The sequence below is a fragment of the Centroberyx affinis genome, unplaced genomic scaffold (genome assembly GCF_046629955.1).
Source record: "Centroberyx affinis isolate AG114_WGS23_722 - 3 ecotype Tasmania unplaced genomic scaffold, CSIRO-AGI_Caff_v1 ptg001083l_1, whole genome shotgun sequence".
In the NCBI taxonomy this organism is placed as follows: Eukaryota; Metazoa; Chordata; class Actinopteri; order Beryciformes; family Berycidae; genus Centroberyx; species Centroberyx affinis.
The window spans coordinates 105,180-129,598 of NW_027279630.1; the positions used below are offsets into that span (position 1 = coordinate 105,180).

The 24,419-nt window shown below is 41.2% G+C and overlaps 1 protein-coding gene across 1 annotated transcript; it reads left to right on the top strand.

Moving 5' to 3' along the window:
- The first annotated feature begins 377 nt into the window (after positions 1-377).
- Positions 378-19,754, top strand: mgmt (O-6-methylguanine-DNA methyltransferase). Its single transcript, XM_071523379.1, has 5 exons — positions 378-420; positions 2,586-2,734; positions 11,532-11,692; positions 16,190-16,329; positions 19,222-19,754. The coding sequence occupies exons 1-5, from the start codon at positions 409-411 to the stop codon at positions 19,348-19,350; spliced, it is 591 nt and encodes a 196-aa protein (XP_071379480.1). The 5' UTR covers positions 378-408; the 3' UTR covers positions 19,351-19,754.
- The last annotated feature ends 4,665 nt before the right edge of the window (positions 19,755-24,419 follow it).

Sequence of the window (24,419 nt, forward strand, 5' to 3'; positions counted from 1 at the left end):
ATACAGAAATGGTAACTGTCTTTTCTATAGGTGGAAAGATAACAGTGGATGCGTTGAAATTAATGATCAATCATTATATCCATTATCATACTTTTTTCATACTGTAAAAACTCCAAGCAAATCAAATATCTAAATCACCACTATTACTATTCTTCAGTTTACTGGGGACCCCCTGAAGGACCCCAAATCCCAACTTGAGACCTAAAGGCATTAGACAAACCTCCTCTCTGTCTCTGCCAGGGGAGGAGCGAAGACTTCTTTTCTGACCAATTACAGAGCGAGAGCGGACTTTTGCCTCTTGCGATTGGCCGCCTCAACCACGTTGTCGGGAGAAACAGGAAAAGATTTCCCTTCACATTGTTTTGCAAAATGAAGAGAAGACGACGGCAACTCACAGATACCGTGCGGATGCTATACACTGTAAGATGTAGGCTGCATAAACGGTGTTACATGTCTTAAAAATAGCGGACATAATCTGCAGTTAAGGAAACAAGACGTATATTTTTAAGCAGGCGAATTTAACAAAACGGTAATTTACCCAGTGATGCTGATTGTTTTTAACCAAATCTTTTTGATGTTGTGAATTTAGGCCAGAGGTTATACAGATGTTAAACCTGACGCCTTCTTAGAGGTTAATCCTCAAACTGTACGTCAGCCATGGCCTTTTCGCATAACGTGAGGAGTTGTCTCTGCACGAGGAGTTCAGTAGAGTTTTAACTACTAAACACACTCAACATGCACAGCAGCGGCGACCTTCGTGCCCGTTTCACTCCGCATGTTCTTCATTCAAAATTCAGTTGAGCAAAATTCCCGACCACGGGAGCACAAATTGTCTAGTTGAAGACGACACGTGTTGCATTTTCACACTTGCGCAGTGAGCTTTTCACTCAATCAATCACGCGCGGGCTTGACCGATAACCAGTCAGGTGATAGACGGGGACGATGCTGCCGCCACACTGACGTCGCCCAAGACGAGTTGGGAATGTCGGTGTAATGAATAAAAAGTGGGGATATTTGCTCTTCTCCACCGTGGGAACATTGGAGGGGCCGGTGGTCACAAGGAGAAGTCACTTAGACCAGTCGGGGAAACGTCTACTCCACAGAAAACAACAGAAAAAGATGGTAGCATTATTTTTAATCAGCGTAGACTATTAGCCGAGGCCATTATTGCCAAAGTCCATTATTCTATCTAGGTCTATTACCACCTTGCTAAATGGTAGGCGCTGTGTTCAGCGCTTATCCAAAGTGCACTGTACCATTGTTTGGCTCACAAACTCTCGCCTTCATTGTAAATTCAGGCAAACCCCCCACTGAATACAGTGGGAGCTGCAGGAGTATAAACTAGAAGTTGAACCAGACGCATTTGTGATTGCACACCATATAGGCTTACAATGGGCAGATGTGGTGTAGGCTATGTGTGTGTGTTTGTCTCCTAGTGCGCGCGTGTGTGTGTGTGGGGTGGGAGGTGCAAATTAAAGATCAAATGAAATACTGTAAATGCATTACTACTTTATAACACATTATCTTTGTTTGTCTTTATGAAATATGTGATCAGCACCACCTTCATCCCACTACCGACTTTGCTTTATTTTTTGGGGATTTTCTTGCACTTTCAAATTGACTGATTAACTGGTACAAAGGATTATGTGTATAATATAATGTGTATAAATTAAGTTGTAAGTGCACTTTGAAACTTACAATTTTTGGTATGTTTATTTTGCTAATAAACATTGGAGCTAAAGGGACCTTTTTAGAATTTGAATATTGCAGAGGTTATTTTCCTCCAGAAAGTGCTAAACACCACAACTCTGTTTAAATACACTCACAAATAATATATGCAAAAAAATGCTGCTTTAAATTTTGGTGGATTAAGAGGTCAAATAAAATCCAAAAATAGGGCTATTGTATAGGTAGCCTATAGCCAGTTTTCAGGTCAGAGTTCCAGAAAGGAATGATTCCTTGGTTGAAACCCTTACAATCAATGTGACCTTTATTTATTATAACCCCCATCTCTCAAAAACTCACATATAACATAGTCAATCATCTCTCCTTCCCTCAAAGTAAAAATAAAAAAGAAACTGCTGTCTGGTTATTGCCAGTATCCATCTCAGTCGTCAGAAAAGCTGCACGTTTTTGCTGTTGTTAAGGGCTGGAAACCAGAATCCCATCGGAGTTGCACCCTAAGGAACAAATTTAATGCTAGAAAAACATCCCGGCCATCAACCAAAAATGACGGATTGAAAATAATGTCGAGCTATCTTGGGAATCCCCCACCAGACAAGGGAACAGACTGCATTGTTTTTCTCATTTATGTGATATATAGAACAGAAAGGGGGAAAAAATGGGCGATTTATTGGTTAGATAGGCGTATTCTTTTCCATGCACAAAAGAAATATTGGATAGTAATGTAGGGATCAAGTCAAATCATGACATTGTTTGGAGGCTAGGTGTTCAAATATGTAACTCATCATCTGGCGGTGGCCCGCTAGGTTTTCAATAGATCATTCAATGCAAATAGTGTGGGAAATTCTGAAAGTTACCACATGAATATGTCAATGAACGCAGTGTAATTTGTGCTCCCTTAGCAGGGCAGTGAGATGAAGAAGCCGAGGGAGAGCCAGTGCACTCAGAAGACCATCTCATTGCTGAGCCCCCTGGGGAAGATCCAAGTCAGTGGATGTGAGAATGGTGTGCACACCATCCAGATCCTAATGGATGTCGCACCTGCTGAAAGGTACTGTACAACAGCCGGGCTGGTGACGTGATAAACAAAGGTGTGAAATTTACAGGCAGACAGAATCCACTCCCGTGATGGAGTGCCACCATTCCTCATCGGAAGCAGGGCATTTTTGTAGATCCCACAAGAAATATCCTGGAGAAAGTTGGGCAAATATGAGCAGGCACTAGAAATATGAGGGGCACTAGAATACAGTTGGGCTTGAAATTAGATTTCTGATGGCATGTGGTTGTGATTCTTCCAGCAGTATATTTGAAATTTCAGAAAAATAACTTGTTTATTATCCACAAGGGAGTTGATTAGAGCTCAAGTCTGTAGGGTCAGCAAAGGCCATGGGGAGCATGGTCTGTTCTTTCCTGTTTATTTATGTTTCTTCCAAGTTGTACACAGTAGTTTTGAGTGTCAACCAACACTCAGAAATCTAATATGTGATTGCATTTCATGCCCTCCCCATCCTTCAAAATTGTTAGAATGTTGACAGTTTTACTGAAGCGATTGGAACTGATTAAAATCAGCATTAATAAGTACTTATTCCTTATTTTTACAGGTCCACATCCTACATCTCAGATTAGTTTTGATTAGATTGAAATTAAATATCCATGTATCGCAGATTCGCATTTGATAAACTTGAATGGTTTGGGAAATTAAACCATTTTCAAATGCACCCGGATAGGAAGTTATCCTTTTGAAAATGTATGGCAAATTCTAATTTATGGAAACCCATTAATGACCTTGTATATTATACCTCAACATGTGTTTCCTTCTTGACTGTCTGCTATTTCCTAAAATTCATCAAGCAGTAAAAACATTCCACTTGTTGTTAATGAGTTGAAGTGAGAAAATTAATAATATGGAATTTTGATTATGGAAGATGTCCTGTAACCATGCGCAAGCACCTTTCTCCGTCTCCTTCTGAACAGGGTTTAATTTGTGTGTTCAGGTTCAGTAGGAATATGCAAATGAATTTAATGATTCGCATCAGTAGATCATTTCTCAGTTTAATATCATTTGCTATGTCGGTCATAAGTGTAGTTTCGATTACATTGCTCTCTGTATGTTCTCAAAGGTGTGAGCTAGAAATCATTAAACAAAATGTTTAGATTTTATCATGACCAGTTGAATATAATGTTATTGTCACAGGACAGGAAAACTATAGCCAGCTCAGATATATGGAGTAACGCAATGTAAACAGGCATTAAGGGAGGCGAGATAAAGTGACAAAATATAGGCTTATCTTTGCAACCGGCTTTACATGTAGATCTCACAAAAGCCTGCCTGTAGCAGTAATAGTTCAGATCAGCCATTTCCATTGATTTATTTATGACATACTAAACAAGGCTCTTTCCAGCTTTGGATGTGGTGTGATATAGGCTTAGGAAGTCAGTGTGATAAATGATCTCTGAGAGCATATTTTGAATAAAGGCAACAGATAATGTCTATGCATAACATACAGGCAGACCTAGATATCTAGAAGTGAGTCAAAGCTTTGAAAGCTTAGATGACTGTGTTTGCTTTCTGTGTTTTCAAAATTCACTCTCGGTTGGTGCCGAACAGCAGGAGCAGCAACAAAAGCATTCATGGCATTGATAGATAGTTATTGATAAATGCCATTATAGCTACATAAACGCCCTTGAAGCATTGCTTACACACCATGACCGTCAGCTCTTTCTAATAGAAACGTCTCAAGCCCCTTTTGCTTCCTAACTGATCTTAGGAACATTTCCTGAAATCAACCTCCTCTGCCAGTCTAACGACAGCCCTGAAGGCACCATCAGATGAACAAATTCATTACATCTCAACAACCCCTGTTGGGGCCCTACGCACCAGCCTCCCTGTTAACCAGCTTCCCCCCTTAGTTTAGCATGGCCACAGCGTTCACAGAAAAATGATACGCATTTTGTTTACAGGAGATTACTATTATCTGAAATATGATGCTTCTTGCCTCTTTCACACAGAGTACAGACACATAATACAGAGGAAATCATAGAGCACTTTTTTATTAGGGTGAAAAATGAAAAAAGGGCTGGACTCCTGCCCCGAGACATTTTGTGAGCATATTATTTTACAATGCTTTGATCAATTTGTCTGTCAAGCTAGCTGAGATGTGGGGGAGCTGGAAAAAAGCAATTTAGCTTGTGAGGTCCTCAATAGAAATGTACTACAGGAGCCTGTGTATGACATGTTGCATTAGAACCTGAGTAGCCTTTATTGCCTGATAATGTCGCAAGGCAATGCTGATATCAATCACTCTTTAACAGCCAGTATGATGTGTTTTTATGAAAAAAAAATAATGCATGAAGCATTTTTCAGAAAATAATTGATTTAATTCAGAGATATGGGATTTCTGTTTTTAACAACATAAAAATATTGTAGTGGAAAAAACAGGCACAAAATGTGTTAGAAGCTAAAAATGGTTAAGAATAAGCTCTTTGCATATGCTCCTATAGAAAATTGTAATTAATATTACACGGATAAACAATAAACATTCTGTCTCATTTGCATATAGATATAAACAATGTATTTGTGCATCTGAATTCCCAGCACACATGGGTCATGTGATCTGCCTAAAATCCTAAGTGGCTAAAACCGAAAATTATCATTATATTTCCCAGGCCATAAATCCGCCTTTTTTCTCTGACACAAAGCCTTATAAATCTGTGTCTGATTTTTCACATTGCACATTGTTTTTAGTTAATGATTTTCATCTGTTTGTTGTTCCTGTGATAGCGGGGAAATGTACCATATGCTCCGGCAAAAGACAAATGATTAGCAAATGAAATTCTGGACAGCTGTCTGACTGAAAGCGTTTGGTTGATAGCATTCTGCTACCATAATTAGCTTAAGCTTTGGGTTAATTAACTTTCTACCTGGATATGCATAATAATAGCATTCTGCAGAAAGCCAAGGAGCTTCCAGTATATCAGCAGCAAAGGCTGGCTTTTTATTTTGTATTTCGGCAGCATATTTCAATTTCAAGAGGCGATTTAGCTCGGGAGCATCGTCAAATATTGTAGATTTTACTCCCCAAGCCAGATAATTCTGAAACAATAGGGGTGTATTATGTGGCAGAAATGCCATTTCTGAATGTAATTAAAGCGGATGAAAGCAATCACCGATTTTTAAACGCTTTTGTCTAGCATGAGGCCTACTTGTAAAAAAAATACCCATCAAGAGGAGAAAAGAGGCAGGAGAACCCCCAAGTCCTTATATAAGAGGCCTTTGAGACTGAAGTGAAGTACAACAGTAATTAGTCTTTTGTATGAATTTGCTGGCCATGGTCATGATTAGTTAAGCATATGAGAGGACTGCAGGACTGCATTGCTCTTAAGAAGGAGGGTGTTAAAGTCTATTTATCACCAGTTATCCTCACAGCTTTCCATTATCACTGACAACACTGGATGGGGCCTGAGAACAGCCTAATTGTTCTGAGGTGGAGTGTTTTTGTGTCGAACCCGTCACCCCAGTCACATTGGCATTCATAAGCAGCCAGCCATTTTCCATCTATCTAGCCCTAATACCCAAGCTGTCACAACAGCTTTTACACACTACCAACACTAGTGTGAAATATCTGAGGTGATGCATTTATCGTTTTCTCACACTCACGTAGCGTTGTGAATCAATGTCCTGGTTCACACTGAATTGCAGTATGGTAAATGTGTTTCCTGTTCGGGGGCCTGTTTACGTGATGTGCTCACACACCGGGAACCATATCAACAACTTATTTCCCTCTTTTTTTTCTCCCATTTCTCTCTCTCTCTCTCTCTCTCTCTCGCTCTCTCTGTCTCTCACTCTCTCGTATTCAGTTGAAGGCATAATTTTAATTAATTTAGATGTGCTTTATTTTGATATTGTTTTAACATATATATATATATGGACACAGTTATGCCCTAAATAAACTGCTTACGATTGTAACTAAACTGTAGCAGTTGTAACTAAAGTGCTATGTCATACAAATGCTGAGACATTGAATGCAATCATCAATAAAGTAGGGGGAGAGTTTTTGACATAGTCCCTTTAGAAATGATATGAATTATTCATTGTGCAATGATATTCAGATGATTTTTGTGCTATTTTTTACTGCGGCCTTAGGATTGTGTTTTGCATGTTATGAAGTGTAGTACTCAGCTGCGTATTCATTAAGGTGCTGCTCCCACTGGCCCTTGGACCCATCTGTGCTCTATGTTTATGCCTCCGTCTCCCGGGACCGTCCCAATCAGGCTGCATGTGCCATTTCCTGTGTAAACCAACACCTGTGTAACACACTACCTGTAAACCGCCCCACGCAGACGAGACGCTGACATTCACTCATTCCTCAGATGAAAATTTGCAAATGTTGTGATTTCTGAAACGGAACCTCCAGGGTGATGATGAGCGTCGAGCGAGCGATGCCGCTCGGAGTAGAGAGGCAGCTAAAAGCAGCTACTGCATTTTTTCCGCCGTCTGCCGAGAAGTTTACAGCGTGAGGGTTGTGCTAGTTTGTTTCAGAACTTGATTGGATTCTATATCTGCAACATGCAGAAGTGTACAGTGTGTTACATACTAAGGCAATATGCAGAGAGATGATTCCGCTCTGACATCTTGGAGAGGAGTACGAGTCAATTATGCCCAAGTGTTGTTCTTGCTTATCTTCCTGCGGCACCAAACAAGGATTTAGTCAAGGATTTAGGGGTGAGGGGGCGGTGGTGGGGATCATGGTAAGCGGTTCACAACAAAACACTCAAAACTCTTGGGAGCGGGCACTGATTTAAAAATAAATTACAGAAGACGAAGCGCTAACACTCAAGGGCCCTCAGCAGTGCTGGCGTACACAGGTGAAGATTAGCCTCCTCGCTAATCAGAGGAACAAGGCAGTAATTTGCTCTGAACACAGACAGTAATTAGGACTTGGTGACACTGGATTCCCATAATGCCTTTGTGCTTGACGTGGTCAAATTTTGACAGAGGCTATCCATGCAGGGTCACTGTCCCCCCAGTCTCTCGGCCCTCTTCAGTTGAGGCTCTAAAAGGTCCCTGCAGTTACAGGGGATCCCTAATGTACTTTATGCCTCCCTCACTGGCTCCTTACCATTCGAGTAATTGGAATCTCTTACTGTGGCACTTGAGAATAGAGGCTAAAAACGCTATTTGAAACTGCTCAGTAGTCTGTTGTAGATAAACATTGCTGTGTCGGGGTGTGGATACACTACATAATGGAGTAAGAGTTAAGGCTCTCGTAATACATGCCTTCACTGACTCCTGTGGCTAGCCAGTTGGGAGAAGACCTAATTGTTGTGTGCTTTGTTGCCTACTCTGCAGTATTTTACCACCACCTTTATGTATTGGATTGAGTGTTGTGGCCTCTTTGGTGGACATTCGCTAATAAGAGTTGTTGGATGTCTAGAGAGCGGTTAATCTGGCCCCTGTTGTTTTTATTCTGAAATACGGGAACACAGAACGGGGCGCTGCAGAACGGAATAGGAAGCATTCCTTACAGCTTACCACTCCAAAAGCTCTCGACTTTAGTGCTGCAGTAGCTAGATAGGCATCTGAATGATCTTCAAATGGTTGAACGAGCTGCACTGAGCAAGTGGCTTACAATTGTATCACAGCCTTTGGCTCAGAGACCATCAGAATCTTGACATTCATAGAGACATGCTGTATTTTTTTCCCTTTTTAGACAGTCATTTTAGGCTTTTTTCATGCTCTCTTGAGTCTTTGACGTCTCTGAGTTAAGTATCTGTGGCTATAAGGCTGAGGAAAATATTGGACTGGTCTTGGCCTTTTCTATTTCATCCTCTGACCCGCCATGTTACCCATGATCGGTGAAGGAGAACTCTGGCAGGCAGTGTCAAAAGTGACAGCCGATCGAGTTAGGATGAGCGCCATCACGCTTCACAGGATGGAGGCATGAGTTCTGAGTTTTTCCCCTTTTTGTGCACTATACCATTACACCCTTCGCCAGATTGCTATGATTCCTTTCAATTAGATCTTGTGGTTAACCTGTTTCATTCTTATGTCTGAAGTTGATAGAAAAAGTCATACTGAAGAATTGTGCAACTAGAGACACGGAATATGCCAAAAGAAATTGACAAAATCAATGTCAGCTTTTTTTCCCCCCTTTATTTTCCCTTATACAGCATTGCTCATCTCCTTTTCCTTTTGTCTCTTTTGATTGTTTCTTCCAGGATGAATGAAATAACCCCCGAACAGTTATAGAAATGCTTAATTCATTCTTTATATTAGAGTTAGAAAATAGGTAGAACTCCAAATGACTCCCACTTTACACAGCAATGATTTATGGTAATTGGAAATTGATTGTGACAGGAGCACAATATTAGAAATTTTCTCAAATCACAATCTTCTATCAAGGGAAATATTCTTTTTACTGCAGCAAATGCTACCTAGTTTAGAATTAGTTTCTTATTTCCTTACCTGTGATAAAATACTGAATGCCTACAGGATAATGAAAATAGTATTATTCTAACCAGTCAAAAGATAGGTTAATAAAAAAACATTTCTTTATCATTTAGTGAAACACAATTATTCAACACATTTAAAAAAAAAAAAAAAACTGTTTATGATTGATATTGTTTATAATTGCTGGTTTTCACACACAGGGAAAAATCACAAAGCATTGCAATCATCTCAAGACAATATGAATATTGCCTCTCCTTTGAGAGTTTTATTGTAATTGGACTGACATTTATTAGACATCTCTAATCTCTCACTTCAAGGGCACAATTTCTAATCTGCCAATTTGGTTTCTATAAAGATCATATGATGCAGGTTGATTTGTGCTTTGTTGCAGCAACACTAGAAACATTGCCAATGCAGGAGCTAAACCTCCGCTGCCCAACTGCTCTTTAAAAACAATCCCCTGTTGCAGCCAGTGGTGACAGACTTCAGCGAAACTGATGTTGTTCCATTTTTTTTGTGTTGTTTACTGGCCATAACATGTACTGCATTGCATTAACTTTTACTACTGTCAATGTTGTATCACTCAAACACCTTTAAAGTGGGAGCATCCATAACGGAGGACTGAGGGGAGGAAAATTAGCCACAGTGACAAGTCTGAAGTGTGAGTTGGAGGTCAAAGGTGCCAAGCCTTAAGCAAAGGTGCTCTACCCTTTGTCCGGTAGATTGTAAGGGCCTGCGGGTCCAACAGGAACATTTCCACACACAATATCCCCGAGCTGTCAGTGTGCAGCGGCTGGAACATCCTCTCAGAGAGAAAGAGGGGGTGTGGAGGGGTAGAGGTGGTGGTGGGGGGCGGGGGGGGGGGGGGGGGGGGTTGTAGAGAGGGAACAGTGGCCTGAAGATCCTTGCTGAGAGAAAGAGAGGTGGGGGGATGGTGTGTGGGGGGGTAGGTGGTGGGGAGCCAAAAGAGCTGGAGTGGGAGGATAGAGAAATAGAGAGGGGGAAATGAGGAGGGAGAGCTGGGGGAGGAGAGAGGGAGGGGGGGATAGAAAGGAGAGACAATGACAAGTAGGGGCTGGCTGGGCACTCACCCATGCCGACAGGGATTGCCATGAGCCATGGCCATTGTTTGAGCGGGTCTCAGCACAGGACCGCTGGTGGGTTTCCGAGTTTTCACCACTCAACTATAAACTGCAGTGTGGTTTATTTAGAAATGAGAGTATTTACACCTTTTACTGTATTTACACCCACTGTTAAATGGCACCCAGGAGATTTCCATCACACAGCCACAAACTAGCGGGCGGAGTGGTTCCCTGAAAAACTGACCTGCTCAGTCATAACACTCCAGTAAACCTCAGCTTCACATGTCCAATATAAAATGTTGCTCAAACTGTGACCTGCAGAAGTGTAAAAACACTTAGGGCCATGTTGACTGAATGTATTAAGGCAAGGAGGAGAGAGACGGTCTGTGTGTTTAACAAAGTAAATGTCTATTATTAATACCATACAGGATAAGCCAATTTTGAAAAAAGGGCACTTAAATGGTGATATTATTTATTTATAAGTCCTGTACACCAGTTAATGGAATTGGCGGCCTGCTTTAGATCCACAACACAGCTTGAGGTCCACTTTACAGTAATGCACATGCTAAGAGAGGACCTTCCCAGTAGGGTCTTTAAGTGTCAAATATGGGTCAGTCTGCTTGCATTGACCTGGGGGGTGGTCAGCAGCGGAGAGAAATTCAGCTGTTAAGTGATGCCAACTCAACCATGGGCAAATTCCTCCAAGCATCTACTCATGCTAAGATGCACGTCCAAGTGCAGTTCTTTGCTGGCTGGCACCACTCTGGCCAAAAAAAATCCATTTATTCTCATCATGAACTATAAACTAGACCCAAGCAGAGTTGAAACTGTTGTTACGCTTTGCTTTTAACTTTTCTGTAACAGCTGCAAGACTTTTGAAAACAGTTTTTCAAAAACTGGTTCTGGTTCCTCAAAGTTGTTTGAAGTAATATGTTAACACCATTTCTGATGACCTGACAATGTTTTCTTTCATACTTTATCACACCATACTTCATATAAATAGATCTACTGTAACAAATGTCAGGATTACTGTTGTTATATTTTCTTGAACTTCTTTCTATCTTTCACAGCTCTGAAACTTGTCACAGCGCCGTGACATGAGCCATGCCTAAATGTATAACTTCTGATTTTAAACACGTCTTGATTAACACCTCTTGTTTCACTCAGCAAATTATGTCATCTTGCATCTGTGTCACTCATGGCATGTTATTACACTCTTGTGACATATTTTAGCACTGTTCAACCAAGAATTCTTTATTATGATTACTTCTCTGATCCCCACCCCACCTCCCCAACCCGCATTATATCCCTCGCAGGAGTGACGAGGCCCCCTTGAGCTGTGTGGTCAACGATAGCCCGGCAGAAATGAGCCCTGAGTTGCAGCGCTGCGTTGAATGGCTCCAGGCGTACTTCAGTGAGCCACAGACCATTGGGAGTCTCCCGCTCCCTGCCTTTCACCACCCCGCCCTGCAAGGAGGTCTGTCATGGATAAATATTTGCAGAGCCATGACTGGGATCAGGCTTTCACTCTTAATTGTCAGTTACATCACTTACACTCACTGGCTCACTGTGTTATAATGAAGTATTTTATGGCTGAGGGAGAGAGCGCGCGAGAGGGGAAGGAGAGGCTGGGAGAGCGAGAGCGGGGAAAAGCGAGCGAGTGGGTGAGCGAGCGAGCGAAAGAGAGAGAACAGAACACAGAGCTGTAACTTGGTTCAGTAATCTGTGGCAGCTCTTACCACGCGTGTTAGTCTTGGCAAGCTTTTCCATGATTCTTGGCACATTCTTTGAAACTGATCGAATTCCACTCTTGACATTTTCAGACAGGAAGCTTTTTTTTAATGAGAACATGTGAATGGTAGTAAAGTTTGAATGAGCTTATTGTTGGCTTGACCAGTCACCTACGGCAAGTAAAATGAAAGAACCCCAAAAACGGACAATTAGTGTCCTTTCAACTGGTACTTGTGACACAGAGTGTATAATTGAGGGCATTGAGGGAAATTTGAGGTATTAATTATTAGCTACCCTTGCATTTTTTGGGTCAAGGAAGCAAGCAATAACTCAGGCCTACAACTCATTTTCGAAATCATAAACTTCCAGAGTTCACACCGTTTTCAAAACAATTACAGGCTATTTCTTTATTACACCGAAACGCTTATTGCATTTTAACTTTAAATTTTTCAGAACTCATTTAGAGGGGAAAGCACACCTACACTGAAAAATAACTCTAATATATGCATTTAACAATTGTGCTTCTCTTCCCCTGCAATCAGGTCTTAGTTGCTCTCTAATTTCATGCAGATCTGCAGTGCTTGAGTGATGGCATTTTCAATGAGCAGGTACTCCATTGAGACCCTGTATACAGCTATGAGTCCCACGCTCCCGCAAAGGCAATGCAGAAATACATCAGGACCAATTACGATATCAACTTTCAGTGTGATTCCCTTCGCCACCAAGTGCTTGTGTACCAGCCCCAGGCTCTTTCAAATCGCATCTCATCTGAAGTCTTTGGGGTTTTAATTAAATTTCAGGATAGATGGAATTCTTCATTAGTACCTGATCTGAATAGGTGATTGTGCTGCGTTCCACCCCTCTCCCTCGCCTGTTGTTTTGGGGCTCAGTAAATACAGGGTTTAGGGTTGGATTGCTCTCAGTAGTCAGAACCATAGGCCATGCCAGTATAAAAATGTTAAATGTGAGCATCAAGAGTATTCGTCTTTTGAGGGAAGAAAATAGAGATTTTTTTTTTTTTTTGTTGTTGATTCACAAATATTAAGGATTAGGTTTTCCCTCACTGCTGCACAAATTCCTAGTCAGTCTAGTCATGCAGCCGGTGCCTGCATGGGAAAAAAATACAAGTTTAATCAGGTCATTACAATCTATGACAACCAACTTTTGTTTGCTCAGTTATCTTGTGGGAGAACCTGAATGCGACAGCGCTCTCACAGCACTTGTCATGTAATATTGAGTTGTGACCTTCACTTGAAGTGTTGCCATGTTTATTTACACGTTTCTGACAAAACAAGCCACTTTTCATATTAGCTGTCACGATATAGCCGAGCAACAGAGGTGACATGAAAGGAGATGTGAGGCGCACTTTTCTATACCCGGACTGTCATGCGCAACAACATCACATGCAAGTTTGGTCGTCAGAGGTAGAGGAACGGTGAGTGTGTGCGTGTGCTGTGCTCCTGTGTGTGTGCGTGTGTGTGTGTGTGTGTGTGTGTGTGCATGCGTGTGTGTGCGTGTGTGTGTGCGTGCGCTCACATTCGCCTCCTCAAAAAAACACAGACACCATCGTGGGTTCTTAAAACGATGCATATTCTTATCTCATTAATTATACATCCATATGTAACAGACGAGAGGATCTTAGTCTCGGTAAGCGGCACAGGGAATGTGTGGGGAGGGGGCCAGGCAAAGGGGGGGAAGGGCGCTCTTCAAAGCCCAAATGACTGTGTTCCTGCAGGAGCCTGAACCTCCCTCTGTGCACAGCGCAGGGTGAGATGAGACACTCACCAGGACTCGCCCCTGTGATGTGGAGAGGAATTAGGGAAATGAACGTTTTCAGAATATCGAATAATCAGAGAATCATCAGCACCCCGTCAGCCTTCAAAAGTATGGATCCCTCAAGACTCAAGAGACACTTTGACTGGGAGTCAAAGTCTTCCCTCCCATTAGACACAAAGGATAATGAGGTAGCTGCATTTCCACTATTGTCTTTTTATTCTCACAACTATGTATGAGGTGACTGTCAGTAGGAAGTCATCTCTCCAAATCATACTATATCATTAGCGAGGCCAGCGGAATTCAATTTATTTTTTTATTCTTTTATTATTATTTTTTTTATTTCCAAATTGGCCTTCTATACAAAATTATGAGCAAATCAATCATACATGTCAATATCTTCTTAATCATAAGATCCATTCGATTTTAGTCTGGGTCAATCCGGCCTCGGCAGTGGCCCCCATCACCTGGCCTCATGGCAGGTAATGACCTGTGACATAATTATGGGATGTCTGTAAACATGTAAGTGGTTCCTCTCAACTTTTATTTAAACAATTGACACCGCTGCACCCCTATCTAAAGAGGGGCCTGACCCCAGACACACCATATTAGGCTCTTTATGAAGTATGGGGCTAGGGGACTGCTCTCCAAATCATTGCTGGTCACCTCAAGTGACCCGCATGGAATCCCTGTCACTAACGCTGATGAGGGCAAAGTTCTTTAACCTCTGTACTCCTGGATAAAACCGCAGACACTTGTTTTTGTCCAGAACCGCTGGAGATCCGAAGACGAAGAAATCCGAAGAAAAAACTGTTCCGGATTTGTATAAGATACATACAGTATTGTAGCTTGTTGCTCGGCCTGCTTCTTGGTAAAAATGCAGTGTCTGCCGGTGTGACATTGACTTTTGTTGTTTGTCAATAATGTTTGCATCAACAGGGATTTGTCATACCCATAGTCTGGGCATGTTGTCATTTACCCACCAGCGACACAGCGATATCAATATGTACCACACACATCATGTGGCCAAATCCATGCTTTATGAGGGAGAATAATGCATAAAAGAAATTTCAGGGGTGTATCTTATCTCCTCATAACATTAAGTCTGTCTGCGTAAGAACCCGTCATCTCGTTGACAGCGTGATTATTACCTGAAAAATTATTAAACAGTACCTACGGGCCTTGTTCAAGACAAAGAACTCACATGGGTGCGCATCAATCAAATCTATCCCCTTTAGGTTTTACACTTATTCCCCCCAGTTTAGGCAAATTGCCTTGTTCGCGTGGCTTTGTGTAGCGGAGAGTGACTATAAGGTAGCGAGGGAGCCTGGGGAGCAAAGGATGTTCACTCTGTAGAAGAGAGACAGGGGTGTGACATGTTTTCACACAATGCCAATTTAGAGGGATTTCACATAGATCACTTGTCATGTGCTCTCTTAGACCATATAAATGAGAGAGAATGGGAGATCACTAATTGAATTTTCATGACTGAGTACATGTATATACTAGAAGAATTTCACCCCCTCTTGATAACGAGACTATTGTTCCCCATCTTGTTCACTGTGCAAAAGTGTTGTTCGCTTGCTACACAAGTGCAGTGCATTGGGTGCCTAAGGTTTAGAGACGTTCGCTTCAAATACGTTTCCTTTTCTTAGCAATCAGAGCTGTACAAACATGCCTCTCAGTCACTGCCTGGTAATCCAGAAAAAGATAATGCTACTGCTAAAGTGCTAATGAAATCAAAGCCGTTAATGTGGTCGGTTAAGCTGCGGATGATTTGAAGAATTCCACCATTTAAGTGAAGATGATATAATGAATCTACTCTGAATAGAAAGCAATTAAAAGGACAAATTGGTCTGATTAACCTCAAAGTCATCCCACTGCCACAAATGGTGTGCAACATTCAAATTATTATTATTAAAAATCTGGAGCAGATTTGCAGTCGTTTTGGCCTCTCTTAATCCTTTTAAATGAAGGAGCGAACTTTTTTAATTTTAGCTGTGACCTTTCAAAGCATAACCTAGATTTTTCTGCTATAGAAATAATATTCTCACTTCAGCTACTGTACCATGTTAATGCCATTTCTAAGGTCAAATTGAGGAATTTTATTATGTATTTAGTCGTTTAATGAGTGCTGTGAGGAAAAGGAGGGAGTCGGACAGCCTTGTGTTCAAGTCATTCTGATAAGGAAGTGGATCTCACAAACATCATTACTGTATAAAAGAAAATCAAAGCTATTTATTGTATATATATTCATTTGTTGATGTCTCAAACTTGATTTTAATTCAGAACACTGTAGTTTATTTCAAGGGAGTATGCTTCACAGTTCGCCTTGTTGTCATCAGCCACTCAATCAGTTGTCTGGGTATGATTGATTAAATGAGGGACTGCTTTCTCTTCCTCTGTTCTCTCCTTCCCTCTCTCTCTCCCTCTCTCTCTCTCTCTCTCTGTCCTCTGCTTTCTGGCGTAGATGTGTTCACCAGCCGCGTGTTGCAGATACTTCTGAGGGATGTGAAGTTTGGAGAAACGGTCTCGTACAAACGTCTCGCTGAGATGGCGGGAAACCCCAGGGCGGTACGAGCAGTGGGAGGGGCCATGAGGAGGAACCCGGTGAGTTCAGCTGACATTGATTGACAGGCTTCTCGCTTACTTACTTTATTTTCTCACATAGAGAGGGTAATAGTCTTTGTTTTGTTACTTGATTTTGATGGCTACTGCATCTGACCTTACGTTTTGTGTGTGGACATAATGGTACTTAAATTAAGTTAATCAGTAAGTTAATAGAGGCAATCAAAAAGCAATTAAAAAAGTAGTCCGACAGGAGAAAACATGGCATCAGACATTAACATTTTTCAATCTTATATAGATTAATTGAACTCTTCACATAAGTATTTAATATCTAAACATGAGTTGATTTTTAAGTTTTACGTTTGCATTGTTTATAAACATTGAATTAATCAAGATCTGTATTTTAGGTTAGATGTTGGATATGAAAGTTTGGTATAAACAGTTTATACCTATAAAACCCAGTAATGAAGTACTCAAAAATTTCAGATTTGGATATTTGAGTTTTCGTCTGCAATAACCAAATAAGAGCCCTCAAGGATATGATATCTAATCTATACTGTTGGTGCATTTAAACATATGTGATAGTGAAATAATCACTTTGCATTGAAAATATGCCAGCAGTGAAAATATACAGTATGATTTTCAGCCCGGTTAATACCTATAAAACTCAGTAATGATGTACTCAAAAATTTCAGATTTGGACATTGGAGTTTTCCTCTGCAATAACTAAATATATGAAAATATACGAGAAGGGAAAATACACTAAACAATTTTGAGCCCGTCCCTTTTGTTCCGGTCTTACTGTAGATGTTAGCTCCAAATCTCTGGTTCTTGTAGGAAACCTGGCCTGCATCATTTTGCCCATGATTCCACTGTGTACAAAATGGAGGGCTAGAGGGCAAGCGGTGTGTCTTCTTTTGATCAAACCCTTTGATCAAAGCCCGTTTAGCTCTGCCCATGTAGTGCTGTGGGCACCACCGGTGTGCTGTGTGAGGCAAAGCACAGCACTTCTGCAGGAATGGAACCAGTGAGATGTTAGTACCGTTTCTTTCCTCTGACAGTCTTTTTGTGATTTAAATAAACATATATACACCCCATTGGAAGGAAGGAATTTATAATAGAGTATATACAGGAGACAAACCACAATACAGCAATTTATAGGTGACTATATTTTAATGATAAACTTTACACTGTACTTTATAGATTACATTAGCCAGTGGCATTGCTTCTGGATGGATGTATAATATTTCTCAGGCTCATGTTTTACAGACATTTCTTTCCATTCGTCAGGGAGGCTGGGAGCCTGAGCCCTCAGCTCCTGATACAGATCCAGAGTCAGATTGTCAGTGTCAATTACTTGTCAGTAGCGCTGCTACACTTGGGCTTCAGCTGTGAAAAGCTCAGTGTGCTCAATCGATCCTCGCCTCTCTGTGGCACTTCTTCTTCACCAGGATTTGAGTATTGATAAGCCTAGTGTAGTGCTCTTTTCCCCCCAAGTGAAGAGGCAGATCCGAAGGCCTTGAGGGTACCCTGCTCTCCCTCCAAACCCGGGGAACAGTATTGATCCGAATACTCGAGCAGTATTTCTCTGTCTGCAAGGTTAATCTGGGGCTCGGAAAGTTTTATTGCTGTTGATATGGGAGTGGGTTTAATGATGGATTTGAACTGAAACACACTGGATGTCCAACTTTTATAAAAGGCTAGAGGTGCAGCCATCAAGTCAGGATAACAGTCAATTCTGGACTCGCTCAGTTAAATTGGAACTGTGTAGTTACAATACAATACAGTGATTGTTGTGATGTTTTGCACTATAACAAGCACAAGCAAAGCAAGTGTACGATGATGAGGGCAACATTTAGAATATTTTGAAAGAAATAATTGCTGTAATGCACTCAAACCATTGCCACTATTCTTGTTCTGTATTCACAATGATCGAAGTGTTTTAGGCTTGCTTGTTTAATCTTTCTCCAGCCATTTAGTTTACAAAGAACTCGGGACCCCCCTGGCAGTCGTCTGCAACAAGAGTAAACGCTCCACCGACTTCCTCTTTTTAATGATCACAGGGTTATCAGATCTTAATGTTGACACCCTCTCGATTGAATATTCATCCTGCTGGTGTTTTTGCCCATTAATTTTTGATTGCTTCTTTGCTTTACACTATTAAAGAGTAAAAAACATTTATACCCAAAGACTGAGCTATCACCCTGAATGTGGATTTGTGCAGGATCAAACCAGACACTTCTGGCATGGCATTTTTTTTTTTTCAAGCAGTGCATGAACATAAAAAGCAAAAAAGAAATGTGCAGATTCACATTTTCATACACGTTGGTTGCTTTTATGTCATAACATTTATGTGGTAAATCAGGGATTTTTCCATACATAATACATATTTAGTATCAAGGCCTCAAACAGTTGCGTTGCTCAGACAATGAACGTCAACCTGAGAATATCAACATGTAAAACAGTTGATTTTTAAAGCCCCAATCTCTATTGTTTTTTTATTCACTTATCATTAATCTACTAAGACATCATAGTTAGGTGGTAACAGTATGCATTGATTCATTTTGAAATTTGAAATTTTAGGACTTGTAGACTGCAAATAAACTTTTTGCAACCTGCTTATTCAATTGCAAATCAGAATGCTATTTTATGTATTTTATGTCTATTTTATGTAAATCTTTACAAATATTGCAAAAGCCATGTGGGTTCAGTCATAAACTGCCAGTCATAGAGCTCCAATCTCATTTTTTGGGGATTTTCTATGCTGTGATGTTACATTTTAATTAATAATTGTTCCTTTAAGAAGAAACAGAGATAGATAAGCATTTCAAAAGTGGTCTTGTATGTATCTGGACCCGTGTTTGTGTAATATTTGCAATACCGGCACTTTTTTTTTTTTGCCTTTACAATTGAATTACTTTCTCTCTTTGCCAGGTTCCTCTGCTCATCCCCTGCCACCGAGTCATTTCTAGCAGTGGACAGAGTGGGCCGTACATGGGCGGCAAGGGCGACCATCTCAAACAATGGCTGCTCACCCATGAGAGGCAGAGAGGGGAAGGCTAAAGCATGACAGAGCCCAACTGTCCTTCATTCAGTACACACACACACACACACACATACACCCACACAAGGCCAGTTTTTTTTATTGCACAAAACAGGGCCATAAAGTTTAGCGTGCTTGGCACACACTGTGGAACAACTGGAGCTACTTGTAAATATTCAGTTTATACTCCTTTTTTTAAATCTAAGAATAGAGATGCTGCATAGTTAATGTGATACAGAGTTGTTGCAGAATTAGAATGTACAAAAATAACTTAAACAGAGAACAGTAGGAATTACAAACATATGCTCCCGTGGGTCTCAGTTCCGTTTGCCAGATATTGCTGGAATGGTTTTTCTAAAGAATTATTATTCCCTTAAAAATATGTCTCTTGCACTGTTGTTGTTTTTTTTTTTTTTTTTTTTTTTTTTTTCCTAAGCAGAATTAGTCTTTGTACCTCTCGCTGGTTATTTAATTTCCTGCCAAGTGAATGCTTTGTTCAACATCCAGTGATAAAGGCTCTGAATTTTACTGCTACAAAGCTTTGTTGTGAGGCATTTGTTTTGTCTTCATTTAGATCTCATTGTTTGCTCTTGCCTTATAATTCACCTAGAGTGTGACGCTGTATGCATTATATACTGTGTTTTTGTTATATTGTAATTATTGAAATAAATACATCTCATTATGTCAAATCTTACCTGGTCAGCATTTTAATTATATCTAATTTTAAAATTGGTTTCAGGGGTAGTTTTCTTTCTGTTCAGCTCCAATCTCCAAATTAATTATGCTGTATGTCTTCTCTCTTCACTCCAATACAGTATGTCAGAGCTCCTTCCTTTATTTCTGAGTAGTGTTTTCCATTAGAGGGCAGTACAGAACGGGAAACAGAAATCAACATTTCAACCTTGAATTCTTCCTGCACATTTAATCTATAACTTAAATGTTTATATATTATTTCATTTTTATCGTAACCCCTGCTTGATCCCTTTGACATGAATTATTCTTTCTCAGAGAGACCATGCGAAGAGGGCAGCCACAGTGCTGCGTGTTCCAAAAAAAAAATAATTTGTTGGAATTTAATGTGTCCTGCAATACTTTTTCCCTCATTCCTTCACACTGACCTATTGTAACACTGGCAGTTCGCTCATTTTTGGTTTCTTTACTAAATCCGTGATTCTCCTCACTTTCTAGTGCAGTTCCAGAGTGACCCACACTTGCCCACAGTTATTCCTCTTCTGCACAGCCCAGGTAGCCTAATAATCCACCCTCCAAAAATAACCTCGACTCTAACCTTTACAGAACCAATTCAATTGGCCTACTCACTGAATACATTTGAACTGTGCTGCATTTTTGAATTTCTTATCCTATCAGCTCGGTGCGGATGTCTGCCGTGCTGCTGGACTCACTTACTCTGCCATTGGAGCACCATTCCAGCATAGATGTTGAGGCAGCAGACAGGCAGATGAAGAATGAGACTCAGTCTGTGGTTTCACAGAGGGCTAATGATGCCTGTGGTGACTACAGGCTACAGTCAGCCCCCTAACGAAGGGAGCTGTGACACAGCCACAAGGGGTCCCATTTAAGGCAGGCGCACTCTGAAGTGCACTGTAAGCACCCTCCTTGTTTTTTTGCTCGTGGCTAAGTAAATTTTATGGAATGCTGTGAATTTAGCAACCAAAGATACTGATGTCTGTAGAGTTCTGTAGAGGGTTGATGTTGAAAAACAAGTCCAGCATCAAAGCTTCAGACGCACTGCCAGTAATTGGCCATGTAATTGCTTAGGTATCCAAGGAATCTCTTCAAAATAATTCCAGCCTTTTTTTTCTATATTATTATATTATGTTATATTACTTCTATATTATTATTATTGTTGTTGTTATTATTATTACTATTATTATTATTATTATTAGTACTAGTATTATTATTATTGTTATCATTATTGTTATTTCTGTTTGATTTTGTGGTTGTATTTCACCATGTGTACCACTTCCGTATCATGCTGGCTCAGAGATAAAAAGGAATTAGATTAAAGAGGCTGAGACGATCTCATCATCCGCACTGTTAATCTCTGTGAAACCTTTAATTTTGGCCTAATATCTGCTTCCATTTCAGAGAGCGAGACTACATGCGTGCGCGTGCACGTGCGCGCGCCTGTGTGAGCGTGTGCGTATGCGTGTTCGTGTGTGCACATGTGTGCATGTGTATGTCCATATGTGTGTGGGTGAAGTGGATGATATTGAGTCTGACTTCATAAATCACCCAGACACTGATAAACTCCCCATGCACCCACACACCGCTAATGGGCAACCCTTAAGGAGTGTGAGTGTCTCGTGCGGCGTTTGATTCAACATTTATTAACCCCCTCACACACACACTCACTCTCACATACGACACACACACTCAGTTGAGCCCCAGAAAGAGCAAGGATATGGTTGGTGGCATTCACACCGTTAGTGCGGGGTTTTGACCTGGCCAGGCTGTATTAATCATGGCTGATAGTAGTAAGATACATTTTAGCTTATACAGCCACAACAACAACCGCCGCATTTCCTACCCTTAGTTTCCTTCTCATAAGTTATATCCTGCCTCCAACTCCCCACTTCCCATCTCATATCCTGGCACCCCTTCTCATTATTTGCAATTTTTCTGCCCCCACATCAAATACAAACACACTCTGTGCCTCCATCTCTTGCAGTCATCTTGGTCTTCATACATCTCGACTCATAAGTCTCGCATTATCACAACCTGCACCCCTCGGTACAAGTCGCAGGCTTACAGGCAATACTACAGAAGTTAATCCTGCAGCCACATCAGTAATTCTTAAATGGCTGCTTTCATTCATGCGCTTCCTAACCTTAGCAGAAGTTTGTATGCTGAAAAGAGAGAGAGAAAAAAAAATAACAGTGAAACTTTTTGGAACATATTAACTCAGCCGCAAGCAGCGCAATGCTGCTGGGAAGCCATAGGAGTATCCGCCATGCAGATAGGCAGTGTCCAACAGTCAGACAGACATAGGGATAGATAGCTAGATAGACAGACATTAGACTGGGGCTTGGCTGCGCTATCAGGTTTCCTCCCCCTCTGTCTGTCTGCCGGGACAGCCTGGCCTCGGAGGCCCTGACACCAAGGCACCACGCAGCCAGCCACGACAGCTGCCACAGCAGCATCTAATACCAACACACTCCACGCTACACCATGACTACAAAGAGAAATATCATTTCAAACATGGCATACTTTGATGCTCTTGTAATGATCTTTGTGTTTTGAGAGAGAGGGAGGACAGAGGATTCATATGGTGCTTTTTGTTTCTTTTTAGAACAAAGAGACCCCCCTCCAAATGAGCCAGTCTAGGACACTACTGATGAGAGAGAACAGCATTAAATCAGAGTAAAAGAAACCCTGAGAGGTATCAGCGTGTGTGTGTGTGTGTATGTGTGTTGTATGTGTGTGTGTGTGTGTGTGTGTGCATGTGTTCACGTTGGTAACCTTGTGTCAGTGTGTCATTGTAACCTTATGAACTCAAGTGTTGGTCTGGGGCTCTCTAATTAGGAACGGCTGATGAGCGGCCATACGTTACGTGAGACTGAGCGCCGGTGAGTGTGTATTCCTTCATGTATCAATCTATGACCGTAGCGCAGTTGTCAGCGTGGTAAGGAGAGTGTCTCGGACTGGAGAAAGTGCAGGTCTAGCCTTGGTCATGTTGACGAAGGGGCGGCACTTCAGAGGCTCCAGGACCCCATGGCACCAGTCTCCCCAGTCCCCCAGACAGACTGGGAGCATCTGGGCTCTGTCAGCGCCTCTGGCCCCCGCAGACTCCGATCTATATGACGGGGAGAGGAGTGGATTGGATCAGGGAGAGGGAAAATATGAGCCTCGTTGCCAGATTCTTCAGCCTTGTGCGAAATGCATGCTTTGCCCGTTAGAATGTAATGTGTGTGTGTGTGTGTGTGTGAGTGTGTATGATTGCATTAAGGTCTGATAACAGGTCATAGTGATTAATTTTGTATGACGTGAGATGGGGTTATCGATTGGTGACAAATGTTGGAAAAGTCCTCTCATGAATTGTCTAATTAAGTCTTAATCAAAAGTGCGCAGCTAAAAATACACAAAGCCTGTCACGTTATGAGCAAAACATCACGATGGATAAAGATTAGATTGATAGATATCATTCCAGAGATTCCTTATGAAAGCCCACAATGATTTGATCAAGTGGATATAGTTCCTTAGCTATGCCACATGGAAAGTGATACACAGACTTGCCAAGACTAATTAATCCATACACTAAATTAGGAATATAAATTGCGGTCCCAATTTAACAGGGTCAGTTTTAACTTCTCCCTTTACACTTTATTTAACCATGTAGGAGAAAAAAAAGGCCCTATCAATGTGCTTCGCTTATTATGATTGACGATTGATGATTAAGTCCTCCAGCCGACACACACCACCAAAGCCGGTGAGTTGGAATTGGATGTGACACATACACAGTTCTGCGTGTTAGGTAATTCGTTGACGAGGGGCCAAATTCATTTATGGAACAGCGGTATTGGCAGGCATGGACACTCTCTGCAAAAACAACGATAATCACAGAGGTTTGGCGCGGCGTGACAAGGACTCTTCAGGGAAAGGCCCTTACACGCTGCTTTGTTGGCCATTCCTCCCTAAGATGGAGGGAAACATCCGCCACTGTTCTCAAGATGAGAGTGGCTTAGAGCGAGAGAAAAGAGGTTTATGTAAGGTGTGGATGATGTTTAAAGGGCTTAATTAGAATTTGTTGGGTGTGTTATTATGGGATAGCTCATGGTTTGATTTGATATCAGGAGTACAATCTAAAATAGTGCAGGTTGCTTTAATGACATTTCTATAAATACTAATTTTTGTATAGCCTAGACATTATTTGTATTTGGGAAGCGAGTGGATTTTTTTAATGTGGAATTGATGAAATAAAGGCTCTGATAAATCCTCTGTAATGAAACATAAGGGGGACCCTGTCTCAAGCCATTTAATCTCTTTTCACATTCTCCATTTTTTCTGCTAATGAGCCTTATTGACAATCAAACAGAAGCTGTCATCCCCCAGGATGCAACACTCCCAG

Coding starts and splice junctions, on each gene's coding strand:
- mgmt (XM_071523379.1), top strand. Junction 2,735..11,531: donor GATGTCGCACCTGCTGAAAG/GTACTGTACAAC, acceptor TATCCCTCGCAG/GAGTGACGAGGCCCCCTTGA. Junction 16,330..19,221: donor GGGCCATGAGGAGGAACCCG/GTGAGTTCAGCT, acceptor TCTCTTTGCCAG/GTTCCTCTGCTCATCCCCTG.